Source organism: Mauremys reevesii, linkage group 3 (genome assembly GCF_016161935.1).
Source record: "Mauremys reevesii isolate NIE-2019 linkage group 3, ASM1616193v1, whole genome shotgun sequence".
In the NCBI taxonomy this organism is placed as follows: Eukaryota; Metazoa; Chordata; order Testudines; family Geoemydidae; genus Mauremys; species Mauremys reevesii.
In genome coordinates, this window is record NC_052625.1 from 86,926,523 (window position 1) to 86,943,890 (window position 17,368).

Below are 17,368 nucleotides of genomic sequence, written 5' to 3' on the forward strand. Positions count from 1 at the left end.
ATCTCAGTAGTGTCTTTTCATGCAGCGCCTCTTCATGCAGCCTTCAGTACCTCCAGTTCAGATCTCATGTCTTCTGTGGATAGCAGATACCTCACTACTTTTCCTGGCAACTCAACATACAAGTCCCATGACCTAATTTTCCAGGGAGGGATAGGGCATTCTTTTCTAACACCACCCTTGTTTAGAGAGAGGCTATTGGAGCAGATGAAATCTTTGGCCCCTCTCTGGAGAAGAAAGATCTTGGATATCTTCTGTTTCCTGCCTATATCTAGGAGGAGAAGGCTGAGTCCAGCTGCAGAGTGGCAGAACAGGATTATTCTGATCCTGTTCTCCTCCCTAGGCCAGATCTGCTCCTTCCTCATGTTGTCTGGCAGAGAAGTTCAGAAGAGCTGCTAACCTTCATTCTCTTTCAGTTTTAGGCACAGGGTAGAGGAAGGCTGAAGGATTCAGCAAGGGCTGCTGCAGCTGTTCCTCTACTTGATCTGGTCATAAGCTCAGGCACAAAGAATGGTGTTGCTCTGCAGGTTTGACTGTGTAATAGCAGATGCTTTCACTGCCTGGCAGCTCAGTTGAGGTTTGAGTTTTTTTGCAACTGTTAGGGCGAGAAACTATTATTTTTAAATGAAAATGTAAGTTCTGTACAGGTTTGGCGCTGGTCATACTCAGCCTGACAAATCTTCCTACTTAGAATCCTTCAGGTTTCTTCAATTCTGGTGAATTTCATTTTGAGATACTCCTAGATAGACTAGACTCAAACTAGTGTCCCTTTGATATATCTAGGAATATTTTGGAAGGAAATGAGGAGCAGATAGACATGTAGGCTGATTCCCAGGACAAACATATAAAGAGTATTAATATTTGACCCTATCAGTAGCTGTTGTTGAAGTGTGGTGCCTTTCTCTAGATTAAATATTGGATGGCTCTATAAATTACCTATTTTGATACCTTGCAAAGATTATTTGAATGTGACTTACTGTTTCTTCCTTATTTCATTAGTACGTGTTTCTTGATGGGGCCTGTGAAGCAGCTGAAAAAAATGTTTGAGCCAACAAGATTAATTGCTACAATTGTTATGCTGGTAAACTACATTTACTATTTATTTATTTATTTTTTAAATCTTACTGCTACGGGTGGGGGAGTGGAGAGGAAGCAAATCTGAGGCTTTGGCCAGGAAGAACTATTGCCTAGATGCACATTATGTTTTTATTGGATTATGTGCTGGACTGGTAACACCATCTTTTAATATTGCCTGACATTTCTCATTATAAGATTCTGTTTTCAGTTGCTCATAAATTTTGCCAAACTTTAATCATTTTGGCTGAAATTTTCCATGCCAGGTGTGAACCTCAGGCTGAAAACTTCACGTAAAACAGTTCAGCTGTTTGAGACCGAGGCTAGAAAAAATATGGTTGTTTTTTGTTTTTGTTTTTTCTCATGTTTAAAAAAAAAAATCCGATCTTTCCTTTTGAAAGGCTTTAATGCCTGCATGGATTGGAGCAGGTATCTGAAATTTGCCAGGTGTGCCTTTTGCCATCGCTGCTTTTCCCCTCCCTCACCCCCCCACCCTCCAAAAATTGGGCCCGGTTATAAACCTTTGAGGAATCTCACAGTGCAGGGCACTGGAACTAAGAGAAGGGAGATGCTCTCAGTGCCCTCTGCTAGGCTCAGAAAGCATAAAGGACAGAGCTGCCTGATGTAATGCAGTGGGGATGAGAGTCACTGCAGGGTGATGGGAAACATATCTGATGATGAGTCAGGATATAGGAGAAGAACTGGGTCTGGCTGGCCAAAAAAGATTGGGACAAGGAGCTGTGGTGGGTCGGAGTGGGGGATGGACCTGGCAATGGCTGGGCAGGGAGAGTGGAACTGGGATTGGAAAGCCAGGGTGGGGAAGAGACAGGACTGGGACAGGTTGGAGGGCACTGGGCAGAAGGAGCTAAACTTCCAGGGACCAGCTAGAGCACACTTCCCTCCAGCACCTGGAATGGAACTCTGGAGTCTTGAGTCTCACCATTCTTCTACCGTCAGCAAATATCTGTGACACTCACTGGCAGTCTCCTCTTTCCCTCCCTCTTCTCTTCTCTTCCCTTCCCCCGGCCCCCCCGCCCTTCAGTCTGCTGGTCCACATAGTGGATAACAACCTACCAGCACAAGTGGTAAAGGTCTATGTAGTAGAACTAAAGGTTCCAATCCTATTTATGACCCATGTGGGTGTAAATATGATGCCACATGATGGAATTTTGTTTTTTGTTTGCTTTTTAAAAAAAACCCAAGAAAGTGTACACACACACAACAGTTGCAAAGTCAAGCACTAAGAAGTTAGGAAATGCCAGAATTAAGGTTGCTGTGTAACCTTAGATCAGCTCCCTAGCACAGTGTTTCTCAAACTGTGGTCCACAGACCCCTGGGGGTCCGTGGGCCTCACTGAGAAACTCCTCCCCCTCCCTCCTAGGCACGCCTTCAGCATGTGGAGAACAGGCTTACCTGTCCTGGCTCCCTGCTGCTCCTGGAAGCAGCAGGCATGTCCCTGTGGCCCCTTGGGTGGGGGTGGGGTGGGGGCAGGAGGTCTGTACACACTGCCCCTGTCCCGAGCGCCGACTCTGCAGCTCCCATTGACTGCAGTTCCTGGCCAATGGGAGCTGCCGGGGCAGTGCCTGTGTGTAGGAGTAGCGTGTGGAGACCCTCTGTCCCTCCACCCACCTAGGAGCCGCAGCCAGAGGGGTGTGCCAGTTGCTTTCGAAATATGAGCATCCCGAGGTAAGTGCCACACCCCTCCCTCACCCAACCATCTGCCCCAGCCTAGAGCCTACACCCAAACTCCTTCCCAGAGGCCACACCCCTCCTGCACCCCAACCCCCTGCCCCAGTCTGGTGAAAGTGAGTGAGGGTGGGAAAGAGGGAATAATGGGAGGGATGGGGGATGGAGTGAGCAGGGGCAGGGCCTTGGAGAAGGGGCAGGAGAGGGGCAAAGCCTGGAAAGGGGGTGGGTTAGGGCTGAGCAGGGGGACTTGGGGGTCCTTGAAAAATTTTAAGTCAAAATGGGGTCCTCAGGTTGCTAAAGTTTTGAGAATCACTGCCCTAGCACATATGCACTGTTCAGTCTTGAAATACATGATCATACTATTATTTCCCCCCTTACCTGTGTCTCATTCATCGCACAAGGTTACTTGCTCTGGGGCTGAAGCAGGGTTGTGCAGGAAAGGATGCTGTTGTCTGTAAGACCCATACTTTATTTGTTGCAGCAGTTGGAAGGTGTGTAGTGAATGAGTCAGGAAACCCAAAGAAGAAAAAGGATGGCCTCATGGTTAATGCTGAATGCAGCCCTAGAGAACTGGATTATATTTAGAGCTGGTTGAGAACTTTGTCAATGATATTCTGATGGAAAATTCATTGTTTTTGCTATATCAAATTTTTCCAGGGGAAAATAGTTCCCAGCTCCTTGGCAGTCTGGGATGCCTGTCTTCCCGAGCTGTCTGGTCCCCTGACTGGTGAGTTGCTAGGACCTGGGCAGCTTGGGAAGCCGCGGACATTTCAAAAAGGTCAAAATGAAATCTAGTTTCAAAAAAGTTGAAACAAAATATCAGAATTCCCAGGCTTCAGGAAATTTCAGTTGTTACATTTTTAAATGCAATTTTTTCTGAAATGTTTGATGGGGGAAAGGGGATTCCCCACTCCCAATGGAATGGGAATTCCAGTTTCTGGTCATCTCTAGATTCTGTCCCTGCCTCTGCCACAGAGTTTCTCTGTGATGCTGGGCTGGTCACTTAAAAAATAACCCTTTCTCACGTGGGCACTAATTGAGTGTTCTGGCGGCCTGACTTAAAATCCTAAGGCAGGGGTGGCCAACCTGTGGCTCTTCAGAAGTTAATATGCGGCTCCTTGTATAGGCACCAACTCTGGGGCTGGAGCGACAGGTGTCAGCTTTCCAATGTGAAGGGGGGTGCTCGCTGCTCAACCCCTGGCTCTGCCAGGGGCCATACCCCAGCCTTCTGCATGCCATGGAAACAGCTGATCGGGAGGGAGAGAAGGGGAGGTGCTGATCGGTGGGACTGCCAGTGGGTGGGAGGCGCGGGGCTGGGGGGAGTTGATAGTGGGCTGCTGACATATTACTGTGGCTCTTTGGCAATGTACATTGGTAAATTCTGGCTCCTTCTCAGGCTCAGGTTGGCCATCCCTGCCCTAGGATCTGATTTGCAGAAGTGCTGAGCACTTCAGCTGCAACTGAAGTCAGTGGGAACTATGTTTTGAACGTAAAGTGCTCTGAATGTAAGACTCTGAAAAAACAGGTCCTAGCTGTCTCAAATTGGGCACCCAAAATTAGTGGCTACTTTGGACCTTAATTGATCTATGCCTCAGTTCCACAACTGTAATATGGGGATAATACCCAACCATCTCACAAGGTTTTGTGAAAATCAATTCATTAATATTTGTGAAGCGCTCTGTATAATGATGAGTACCATAGAAAGGCCCTTGAGGAAATTACTAATTCTGTCTTCAGAGCAGAGTTAGAAAAGTGCAGTAAATAAGGCCTGGGGCCACACACTGAACTATGAAGTTAAAACAAAAGATTGAATACCTGCTCTTTTAAGTGAGCAAAATCCATTCTGTACATGGAATGAGGCAGATTTTCTGTAGAAGGAAAAAGCATGTGATCATGTAATTAAAGACTGTCATAATGCATATGCACATGGGCCAAATTAAGGCTGCACAGACCACCTTAATTCTGGAATTTCCTAACTTGAATGCTAGACTTTGCAACCTTAGTTATTTTAATGTATTTTTTTTACTGTTATTTATGTTGCAGTAGCTCTCAATGTGCTCTGCATTGTACATTTGCACAGGAAGATAGTCTTTTGTCCCAAAGAATTTAAAATGGGACCAAAAAAGTGAGGAAAATGGAAACATTGCAGTCATCACCTTGACTACTTACACATTATAGAGGCCACATAGGGCTTGTCTATGTGAACACTTAATTTGCTGCAATATAGGATACAAATCTACCCCATACTAGTCTGCCATACACTAAGTGTCCATGTGGACCCTGCTGCCGTGCACCTGAAGTTCCCCAGTGAACTTTAATCTATCCCGTTTTTAAATGGGAGTAGATTAAACTGCTTTAGGGAACTGTTAGTGCATGGCAGCATGGCTTACATGGATACTTAGTATGCAGCAGGCTAGTATGGGGTCAGTCAGGGCCGTCCCTAGGGGACAAATCAGCCAGGATGCTCTCCCCCTGCCTGGGCTGGCGAAGTGACACAAACAGCTCCCTGGCAGAATTTCCTATCGAGGTTGTACTGAGCATACTCACCCAAACTGAGCAGGCACAGTAACATCTGCTGAAGCCTACACCGTCCTAGTGCCCCCTGCACCCTAACCCCACTCCCCTGGGCCAGGCTATAGGTGCTGACTCTGGGTGCTCCGGGGCTGGAGCACCCATGGGGAAAAAATAGTGGGTGCTGAGCACCCACTGGGAGCTAGTGGCCCCACGGATCAGCACCTCCCCCTTCCTCCCCGTGCCTCCTCCTTGCTGCAAACAGCTGTTTCATGGTGTTCAGGGAGGCTGAGAAGGAGGGGGGAGGAGTAGAGATGTAGCGTGCTCTGGAAAGGGGGGGGTATGGGCCCTTGGGGGAAAGAGTGAAGCAGGGGCAGGGCCTGGGGAAGAGCCTGGGGTCTAGTACCCCTCGGCAGTTTGAAAAGTCGGCGCCTGGTCCCGCACTACAGACGCACACTGAAGCGCAGGGGGCCCCCAAAGCGCAGGGCCCGGAGCAGTTGCCATGATTCACCCTACTAAGGGTCAGTTTACACTCCAGTTTACACTCCAGTTTGCTGGGAAGCAAATATTCATGTAGACAAGCTCTTAGAAACTTTGAGCACAGTTTCAGTGGAGTGCAGAGGACAGAAACCAGATTAGGGGAAATTTGGTTGGATGAGGAACTCAAGGCAATGGTTAACTATATTTCTGCATTTTATACTTGATAAATTCTGAGACTAATCTGGGATTATAAACCATTTCATTTTTAATCACTTAGTTGTAATGTTACACCAAGGAAAGGTGGATCATGAAGAAAGGGTAGTTGGAAAGCATAAATGTGTAAAACATGCAGGAAAAACTATGAATTATAGAGAGTGACAGTATTTCTAGCAAGATACTTCAGGCTCTTCATGGCCCATACTCTGCCCTGAAGGGAAATCCTACTTTTCAATTAACGACACTGTACTTACAATTGCAAATCTCTTGGGATTTTAATTAGAAAAACAAATTACTCTGTTCAAAAATTTGGCCTTTATGCTGTTTGGAATCACATATTGCAAGATACTGAAGCTAAATATACTTGGCATCCCTACTTTGTCCTATTAAAATGCAAACTGGCAACTGATAGGAAATAACAAAGAGCCTCAAGAGTAGCTTGAATAAAGTTTCATCTGAGCTTTTTTTTATTTAATACAAAACAGCTGCTCCCTAGTGGGCCTCTTTTCACTATTACTGGAAGAAAAAAAACATTGGCAGAAACCAAGTCTGTATTTGCCAAATACAATAATTGTGAATGGATGTTTTTAACAGTGGATTGTCCATCATAATGCTAGTGCCTGTCTTGTCAGAAGATGGATATTGTGAATTCTAGATTCACAGTGATGCTGTTTATGGTATTAATTCTCAGGATTAAGTTCAGACCATTCATACTATAGAAAAGCCTATGGATTTACTTATTAAAGATGGTGCATTTGAAAATGCTGATTTATTGAGAACACACATCAACTATTTGCTTGATTTGGATATTTGCACACTATACATATTGATTTTTTTTTCTTTTTCCTCAGTTGTGTTTGATATGCACTCTGTGTGCTGTATTCTGGGTAAGTGATATTAACTCAAATTCTTTTTGTCCCTTTTAAGAGCAAGCTGGTTTGGCTAGGTTTTTGGCTATGGTAACAGTCTGTGGTTCATCTAATGTTTTTAAGAGCAGTTCAGGGACTGTATCATTAAAGCTCAATGAAGTCAGAGGGACAGATGAGCTTGGGCAGGAATGGTGTCCTTAGCCTCTATTTGCCAGATGTTGGGAATGGGGGATAGGGGATGGATCACTTGATGATTACCTGTTCTGTTCATTCCCTCTGGGGCACCTGGCACTGGCCACTGTCAGAAGACAGGATACTGGGCTAGATGGACCTTTGATCTGACCCAGTAGGGCCATTCTTATGTTCTTATGAATTATTTAAAAAAAATTCCACTTTTAATGGAAGTGTGCAACATTGGTGTTTGAATTACATTTAGTTGGTGGATGGCATTGAGCATCTTGGCTACAGAGTAAGAGCACTCTTACAACTGCATATTGTGGGAAAGGACTTTCAGAACATAAGATCTTAAAATGAGTAAAGGAAAACAGAAACGATAAACTTTTGTATAACAGTATCTTCAGCTGCCTCAGTTCTATGCTTTTGTAATTCAAGTATCAATACAAGGGTGAAGGTAAACATGTATCTGAAAAGAACATACACTGTAATGTTGCACAGATCAAATATAAGAGAGATAGTAGTTTGGTTGTTGGAATTCTTCGTTCTGAAGAGTTTCAGAACTAGGGAAGACTTAAGTTGCAAAGATGCTAATTAGCTCTCTTCAGTTGGAATGATATTCTAACAATTGATTATAGTTATTGCAAAGGGGAAGGAGATCTGTTTAAGCTCCTAGACCTTCATAACTAAGGAGATTGACCATCATGGATCAGCTAAGGTTTTGGAGTGAACTGGACTGAATAGGCTAGTACTTCTAGTTACTAAATTAAATTATTATTTTGTACAAATCAATTTTAATCTGCAGTGTTTCTTTCATTTTAGTGGGGTAAGAAAGGTTTGGCCCTGCTATTCTGCATATTCCAGTTCTTAGCAATGACCTGGTAAGGCGCTTTTTTAAAAAATTATCTTGAATTGTTTATCACTTGCCACATAACCTTGACATGTAATTAAGAGGAACCTATGAAAAAAGATAGGGCCAAATTCTGCCCACAAGTCGCATACTGTTCTAAATTGAGTTGTGTATGTGCAGCTTGGCAGGATTTTGCCCAAATTATCTTGCAGAAAAATGTCAAATAGCTTTAGATATATGAAAATGTGATCCTTAATTCGCTGGGTCTGAGAGTGAGTGAGTGACTGTGTATCCTGATGGGTAGGGTGCCCACCTAAGGTCCAGTCGCCTTGCTGTAATGACTGTGTGAAGTGCACCAGCTTCAGTTAGGAGAGACGGATGGAGGACCACATCAGAATATTCCATAGTGCAGTGGTTAGGACAATCTCCTGAGAGGTGGGAAAAAACCCTGTTGAAGTCTCTTCTTCCCATCAGGTGGGGGAATTGAACCCAGGTCTCCCACATCCCAAATGAGCCTTCTAAGCACTGATCTAAAAGTTAAGGAAGGTACAACCACCTATTCCTCTTCCTCTGGCAGGATTTTGACTGGGGACTGATGTGGTAGGAATGCTCTGAACACACATACCAGATTGGGGCCCATGGATGAGAGAGGCAGATAAATGCCTATTTTCCCCTGGCTTTGTGGATCACACTGGGAATAGGCATCTGGATAGTTAGAGCAAGGCAGCAGTGCATGTGCTTAGCGGCATAAACTTAAACAACTAGGGAATTTTTACAGCAGAAGCTTAGGTGCAATGCAGGGATGGGGTGGGGGTTGTGAATCCCATTGGTGCCTAAAATTGGGACTTAGATATGCAGATTCCTTTGTGGATCTGGGCACTGGTGATTTTAATAGAGGAAAATCAGGTATGGTGTTCTTGTATTTGGAATAGGGAAGAAGAGCACATTTATCAGACACTGGACAATGTATGGTCCAACCTCTAAGTTCTCTCAACCAAGGGGGGGCAGATATTGGGCAGTGGGTTTGGATTTATGGCTAAGCTATTTGCTGGCACCCTTGGTGTTCAGTGCAGGGATGAGGCTCAAAATGGCCAGTTCCCAGAGATAAACAGAAGAAAACTCTGAGCTAACTGGTAAACCATTTTAGCCTGGAGGAAAAAGGGGAGACAGCAAGTTCCTGCAGATAGAGATGGCTTTCAGATCTACCCATATGTCCCCTCTCATGGGAAGGAGGGAGGATTCTGAAGTAGGCTGAATGCCTAGGAGTTAGGCTGGAGTGGGCCAACCCTGACAGTTTTTTATATGGAGGCCATTTAATGTTGCACTGGACCCAAGTAAATAATAGGTATTTGGGGACTGGTGGAGGTTAGGGACCTATAACTAAAACTAAAAGTTAAGGTCTTCTGATATCAAATCCATCCCAGTGTCTGATCAGGACAAGCAGGAGAATGAAACACAATTTCTTCGAGTGCTTGTTCATGTCCAGTTCAAAGCCATAAGGGACTTAATCGCCCAGGTGTCGGCATACACATTGACAACAGCCCAGGTGCGTCTGTTTCTACTAGGTCACATGGCAGCATGTACATATGTGGCATGGCATGTGCCCCTGCACCTCAGACAGCTTCAGATGTGGCTCACGTCAGTCTACTCTCCGAGCAGGCACCGTCTGGATTCCATTCTCACCATCCCAGCGTCAGTCCTGGCTTCCCTGAAGCGGTGGTTGGGGTCTAACCCAGGGGTGGGCAAACTTTCTGGCCTGAGGGCCACATCAGCAGGGGCGGCTCTAGACATTTCGCCGCCCCAAGCACGACGGCACGCTGCGGGGGGCGCTCTGCCGGTCACCGGTCCCGCGGCTCTGGTGGACCTCCCGCAGGCGTACCTGCGGAGGGTCCGCTGGTCCCGCGGCTCCGGTGGACCTCCCGCAGGGTCCACCGAAGCCGCGGGACCAGCGGACCCTCTGCAGGCATACCGCCGAAGGCCGCCTGCCTGCTGCTCTCCCGGCGACCAGCAGAGCGCCCCCCGTGGCATGCTGCCCCAAGCACGCACTTGGTGTGCTGGGGCCTGGAGCCGCCCCTGCACATCAGGTTTACAAAACTGTATGGAGGGCCGGTTAGGGGAGGCTGTCTTCCCCCCACCCCCAAACAGCCAGGCCTGGCCCGGTCCCCACCTCCTATCCGACCCCCACCCCACTTCTCGCCCCCTGACGGGCCCCCCCCTTGTGACACCTGCCCCATCCAACCCCCCTGTTGCCTGTCGGCCCCCCTGGACCCTCCACCCCTGACTGCCCCCTGCTGTCCCATCCAACCCTCCCTCTCACTCCTGACTGCCCCCCCCAGACCTCTGCCCCATTGACACACCCCCGTTCCCTGCCCTCTAACCACCTTGACCCCTATCCACACCTCCACCCCCTGACTACCACCCCGAACTCCCCTGCCCTCTATCCAACCCCTCCTTCTCCCTGCCCCCTTACCGCACAGCGCACCAGTGGCTGGCAGCATTACTGCCATGCCGCCCAGAGCACTGGGACAGGTCGTGGCTCTGCAACCAGGGGTGGCTCCAGGCACCGGCGCACCAAGCCGGTCCCATGGCTTCTGCAGAAATTTGGCGGTGGGTATGCCGAAGGCGCGTTACCAGCAGACCACCCGCAGGCATGCTGCCGAAAGCTGCCTGACTGTTGTGCTTGGGGCAGCAAAATACATAGAGCCGCCCCTGTCTGCTGCCTGGCCGCCCAGAGTGTTGCGCCGGTGGCATGGCGTGCTGAAGCTGTGGGGGTGGGGGGACAGCAGGGGAGGTGCTGGGGGCTAGTCTCCTGGGCCAGGAGCTCGGGCCAGGCAGGAGGGTCCTGTGGGCCGGATATGGCCCACAGGCTGTAGTTTGCCCACCTCTGGTCTAACCCTAACCTGAGGCCAGGTCTAACCACCACTTCAGGGAAGCCAGGACATTTTGCTATAAGAGCAAAATGCCATAAAGTAGTCTTACTCTACAGCTGTGTGTGTTTGTTTGCACTATAAACACCACCAGGTACATATTTGCATAAACTACTTTTGTTCTAGTCAAACTAGACAATGATGTCTTTTGCTATCTTGATTTCTGGGAGAATTGTAGGTTTCATAGTTCAATAATCAGTCTTCAGCAACCAAAGTTAAGAATCCTAAAGTGATAGTAAATCTCCATATTCCATTTTATAGTGGAATTCATATTCAGTGGAAGTTATATACTACATAGCAACATTCAAAGAAAAAAGGAGACCAGAATCTCTTGGCAGTACACTTAGTTCTTGCAGAGCCCCTTTTATTTTCAAGTGGATATAATTTGAATACGTAATCCTGTTACAGGGTTTATTATACCAGTCTGCTTTTGTTAATTCTGGACTAAAATAGCGAATTGATATGTAGAAAACAAATGAAACATCTCAAATTTTAACTATTGTTTCTCTCCTTTTTCAGGTATAGTATCTCATATATTCCTTTTGCAAGGTGAGTCTCCCTTAATTGCCCTCATTTTATAAAAATAAAAGTTAACCTGTTCTATAATTTTTTTCAAAAGTATAATTTTCTTGAAAATCACATCTCTTAACTTACTAATTTTGAAAAGCCAAATATAATATCCTCAGTCTTAATTTTTTTTAGTATTTGGAGGATAATTGTTTGGATTAACAGTTGTACCATAAGTAGGCTTGGAAGGTTTAGATTTTTATTGGTATGTCTGTAATCATCGACATCATCGTATATGCACAGATGAGAAAATATTTCCATCAAAATGTACAGATAGGCAGAGTAAGAAAAATGCTGCTTGAGAATTTACTAGTGTTTGATTTTTTTTAAGGATATTTATTTTGTGTGTTTTGACAGGTGATGAGTTTGTGTGTTAACAGTTATAAAGCTTGAATTTTTGAATCTCAGCTTCTGTCATTAAAAAATTGTCAGAACTCCAATAATTTCGTGCAACTGTGAACATTTAAATCAATAAAAATAAAAAAAAAATGCTTAAACATTTAGATTATGGGTCAAAATTACAAAAAATAAAAAACTGAATTCTGCCAAGTCTACCATAACCAATGCCTGTTCTGAAGTTTAAGATGGGTGCAGATAAAGATACCCAGCAATTTACTTGTTAAAGCATTGTAGCATTTTCTCTAGTTTTAATCACCAAAATAATTGTTATAATATGCTACAACACTGCGTAGTTTAAGGATATTTCCTACATAAAGTTTCATATACATTTGACAATATTTGGTAGCTTAAATGGACACAATGAACTTCAAATCTAGTCAGTTTAAAAAAACTAAATAGTTTGTTAGTAAATTTTGTTTTTGAATCACCTGCCAGTGTTTGTGGCTTTGCCTTTTCCTGTTTTTTAAAATCCTCTCTCTTCTCCTCCTCCCCCCACCCCCGGCTATTCCTTTGTAAATGACCCATGTGCCCAGGGGAAACTGGCACTACACACACTGCTGTCAAATGCACAAAGTATATTTTTAGTTTAATTGAAAGATTAGAGAGAAACTATAGTGCAATTTGGTTTTTTAACAACACTATTTAAAACACTTAATTCTGATTTTTTTTTTACATTGACTGACTGCTCCTATAAATATATCCTGCCTTGCTAAATTTTTCATAGCACCTCTCTTTTCATCTTGTATTTTCTCACTGCTTTTCTATAATATTCCAATAAAACCTGACATAAGCCACAAAATTCTATGCTATAGATTCTTAGGTGTGGCAGAATTAAACCGTAATATAAAATTAGTTATAGCAATAGGTGATCTCATTAATTCTAACAAGATTGTCTTCAAGATAGTTGCAAAGCAGTGAAATAATTCATATTTAAATACTATAAAATGTCACCTTAATTTTGACACATCTAAGTTCCCCAGTCCGATTATTAGCATTCTAAATTGCTACATTTCCGGCAATCATGTCTGACTTTCTATAGGCTTATTTTTGTTTAAATCAGTTTAATTCATACTACTATGTTTCAGAATGCTCAAAGATACTAACAGCCATTGATACCTGGCCTTCTTTTTCTTGTTTGAATGCTGATCTGATAAAACATGAGTTATATTATCTAAACAATTGAACTGAAGCAAATAAAAAGTGTCATAGAATCATAGGGTTGGAAGGGACCGCAGGAGATCATTTAGTCCAACCCCCTGTTCAAAGCAGGATCAATCCCCAGATTTTTACCCCAGTTCCCCAAATGGCCCTCTCAAGGATTGAGCTCACAACTGTGGGTTTAGCAGACCAATGCTCAAACCACTGAGCTATCCCTACCCCCGAGTCTATGTAATAAAAACAAAGGATCCTATGATTTTTTGATAGGTTATTTAAATACTGTACTAGCCTAATTCTTTTTCAGGTAACTGAAGTATTTGCTAGTATAAAATGCCATCACAAGTTGAGCTTCATACATTCTGTCTTATGCAAATAGTTGGCTGAGTTATTACATGGTGCCAGGAAATGGTATTGCGTAACTTGTCTAAAGTACTCGTGTGTTTTAATTTACACTTAAAAAATTGTAGCACCCAAAAATACCCCAAGGAGGCTTGTTCACTTCCAGAAGACTGTGATCTGCCATATTTTTAGAACTCGTTTTATTATATAAATCTTAATTATAGGACAGCTGTGTTGGGGCATACGGAAATAACTTATTTCACTTAAACTCAAGAATATGGGGAGTCCCTGAATTTTCAAAGTGGCTAACAGCCAAGTACAAAAATTCTGCTGAATAGCAAATAATTAAGTTTTGGGAAAATAAAAATAAATGAGGCTGAACAAATTCAGACTAATCCAAACGGAGCAGTATACAAACTAATTTACAAAATGCTCAGTAGGGAAGCAATGCCCCTTCAGATCTTTCAGTCTCTCCACAGAGTTTAATAAGTTATCAGAATTCTGCATCTGACAAGTAATTAAAATTTTCATTTTGTCATCCAAAATAGTGCATCATTCAATTTGTATGTTTTATAACTAATTTTGGGAAATGTAACACAAAATATTGTGTAGTCTGAAAAATATTAGTGACCTGAATGTGGCCTGTGTGTATTTAAAAAAAAAATGTTAAAAATGTTTTTTGTTTTTTTAAGGGATGCTGTGATTAAATGCTTCACGTCCTGCCTGAGTTAGACTAAACAAAACAAACTATTCAACATCTTTTAAAAAAGCCAACTTTATATTTTTTGTGAAGTTTTGCTCAGAAAAATTATGAACTTCCACTCCTGAAACAACACCTGGTGACAGTTTTTGTATTTTCCTTGCCTTTTGCACGCTGGTGATTAAATCATTTTAGCAGAACCAAGTTTAAATATGAGCCAGGTAAGCAGTGTCTGAACCATCTGGAAACTAGAATAGGTTTAACACTTTATGCAATGTAATCTTAAAACTGTTTGACTCAGTTTCTGTTAACACAGTTTAATGACAATTCAGGATTCTGGGTAATATATGAGAACTTTTTATATGAAACTTTTACATATTTCTTATGTGCTATTACTATTTGTTCACTCTATGCATTCCCCAAAGATCAGGATTTTGTCATTATTATAGAGAAATTTTTTTAGTTAATTATAGCTGGTAGGGCTGCTTTGAAATGTTTGTACGTGGGCAGTATGGAGAAAGTTTGGTGTGAACATGAGAGGTCTGGTAAAAGCTTGCTCAGTTTTGTTATGCTTACATTTTAAGCACCAGTTTTTTCACTTTGAAACTTAAAATATATTTGATTAAAATGTCTTATGGATAATATATAAATCAATGATTACAAAATAAATGAATTATTGTAAGTATCTAGACTATGTAATTTTTAGACTTGAGCCACATAGGGAGGAAAATTAAAACATGCTTGCAATATATATTTCACTTTGAAATTAGTCAACACACTTCCAGTTATTACCTCAATTCTTTCTTGCTACCCCCTTTCCTATCTGTCAGACTAAAAATAATTGTGTTGTTACATGTACGTAACTCAAACAGTCTCAGAATACACAAGTCACTTTAAAACATCTTTAATTTTTATACGTTTTTTTAAAAAATGCTCCTGGTGGTATAATGTTCATGAAGTGAATATATAACTAGATGGAATATTCCAATAGGACAATCAATAAGGACAAATACGAAGTACTCCACTTAGGAAGGATCAGTTGCACACATACAAAATGGGAAATGACTGCCTAGAAAGGAGTACTGTGAAAGGGGATCTGGGCGTCATAGTGGATCACAAGCTAAACATGAGTCAACAGTGTAACACTGTTGCAAAAAAAAGCAAACATCATTCTGGGATGTATTAACAGGAATATTGTAAGCAAGACATGAGAAGTAATTCCGCTGCTCTATTCTGCGCCAATTAGGCCTAATCTGGAGTATTGTGTCCAGTTCTGGGTGCCACATTTCAGAAAAGATGTGGACAAATTGGAGAGAGTCCAGAGAAGAATGACAAAAATGATTAAAGGTCTAGAAAACATAACCTATGAGGGAAGATTGGAAAAAATTGGGTTTGTTTAGTTTGGAGAAGAGAAGACTGAGAGGGGACATAACAGTTTAAGTACATAAAAGACTGTTACAAGGAGGAGGGAGAAAAATTGTTCTTATTAATCTCTGAGGGTAGTTCAAGCTGCAATTTAAGCCCATTGCTTCAAGGGAGGTTTGGGTTGGACATTAGGAAAAACTTCCTAACTGTCAGTGGTTAAGCACTGGAATAAATTGCCTGGGAGGAGGGGGTGTGTGGAATCTCCATCACTGGGGATTTTTAAGAGCAGGTTGGACAAACACGTCAGGGATGGTCTAGTCCTGCCTTGGGTGCAGGGGACTGGACTAGATGACCTCTCGAGGTCCTTTCCAGTTCTATGAATATACTTTGCTTAGCTTCTGTGAAAGCAGTGTTTTGGGGGCAAGCCTTGGTTGAAATATTTTTCCAATTGTAGTTATTTAGGCATTGAAGAGCAAAGATAAGTCCTATGAGGATTCTGAAGCTACAGACAACCTACCTCTTACATGGCTGATGTTATGATGGTAGAAAGTTCTTTATTTCCCTCTCTCCACCAGCAGTACCTCCATCTCTTCCAGGTTTAGCTTTAACAAGCTAGTCTTCATGTGACTGACTCTGAGACAGTGGGATGGCTGGGAGATAGTGTTTGCATTTTCTGTGAAGGAAACATCATGGTGGCTACATTTTACTAGCATATGCATCCCTGTTGTCTCAGCTTCATATAGGTGTTAAATAGAACAGGGCTGGGGAAGAGGATTCAGAAGTGAGGACTCTGGAGGCAGTCCTCCGCCTTCAGGCAGAAGGACAAGGAAGCCATTGTATTGATTAATGCTAAACCCCTGTATGTAAGACAACAGCAGCATTCCACTGAAATTTATCAAATGTGGTGAAGAGATCCTGCAATATGAGTATGGTTTGATCAGCAGCTTAAGGCATGTTGGCTTCACCAGTCAGTGTGGTATTGCAGGGGGTGCATACCTTCTGGGTTGTCCTGTTGCAGCAGTTAGCCAATGGGGCAGAATCTCTGAGAAGGGCTCTCATTAGGTAGTTCTGGTCCCTTCAACAGGTTGTTGGGTTGATTAGCTGGGACACAGGGCAGTTGACATTAGCAAACAAGGCACAAGAGGGCCTGTTCACTGCTCTGGCCTTCCCATCTTTGTTAGTGGTGGAGGGTATTAATAAATGTTGTTGATTGCAGTTCCAGCTGGTGACTTCCACGGGTCACCTGGACTGCAGCAATTGTACAGATATTAACGGACATGGAAGAATTTCATGGAACACCTTGTGGACTCCTGCTGTCAGTTGAAATGGAAATTAAAGGACAAATGAACACTGGGATTTTGTTTATATGCTTCATAGGATCGCAACTTTGAGCAGTTGTTTCTGGCAGCAGGGATGTCAACTCTTCCAGTGGGATAGACATTGGTTTTATTCTCCCAAAACAATAGAAGTTGCATGATTTTTGGAGACACCTTCCTTTTCCCTGTGACTGACATCAACATGCCTTTCTCAAGGGAAGAAGTAGACTTGTGGGTGAGCCTGAGCCATCCTACAAAGCCAAGGCTTTCTCAGGCAGTAGACTGTTCTGGCTGTAGGCCATGATAGCCATCGGGAGTAAATCAGGCTCTGAGAAGGCCTTGGTGTTAAACATGGGATTCTTGTGCTTGGAATTTGAGCATCAAAAAGGGGTAAGGCAGGTGATGGGGAGCATTGATCACCTTTTCTCTTCCAAATTGCTGCCAAATCAGGTTGCCCCAAAAAGTTATCCTGTTATGGAATTAATGAGGTCATGAACACTTGGCCAAAAATGTCAGATATATGTATTTGTCTTCATTAGCCTCTTCAATTCTCAGTGATACTTTAAGTGCCCATTTTATAATTCTATCTATGCAGAAAGCATGCTTGGTCCATGAGAAAATATGGAAAAGGTAGACAAGACCTCGCATTTGACTGACAAGTTAAAAGAAACTAGTTTTGGGCTAAAACTATTCTACAGGTGTTAGTCACAGATGCTAGTTCCAATTAAACACTTCAG

At 43.2% G+C, this 17,368-nt stretch overlaps 1 protein-coding gene across 1 annotated transcript in view; it reads left to right on the forward strand.

Moving 5' to 3' along the window:
* Positions 1-14,635, forward strand: part of SFT2D1 (SFT2 domain containing 1) — a 41,067-nt gene extending 26,432 nt beyond the window's left edge. The window contains exons 4-8 of the mRNA XM_039532431.1: positions 997-1,078; positions 6,819-6,854; positions 7,833-7,891; positions 11,307-11,336; positions 13,943-14,635. Coding sequence (XP_039388365.1) covers positions 997-1,078; positions 6,819-6,854; positions 7,833-7,891; positions 11,307-11,336; positions 13,943-13,982 — 247 coding nt within the window. The 3' untranslated portion in view covers positions 13,983-14,635. The remainder of the gene's footprint in view (positions 1-996; positions 1,079-6,818; positions 6,855-7,832; positions 7,892-11,306; positions 11,337-13,942) is intronic.
* Positions 14,636-17,368: the final 2,733 nt, after the last annotated feature.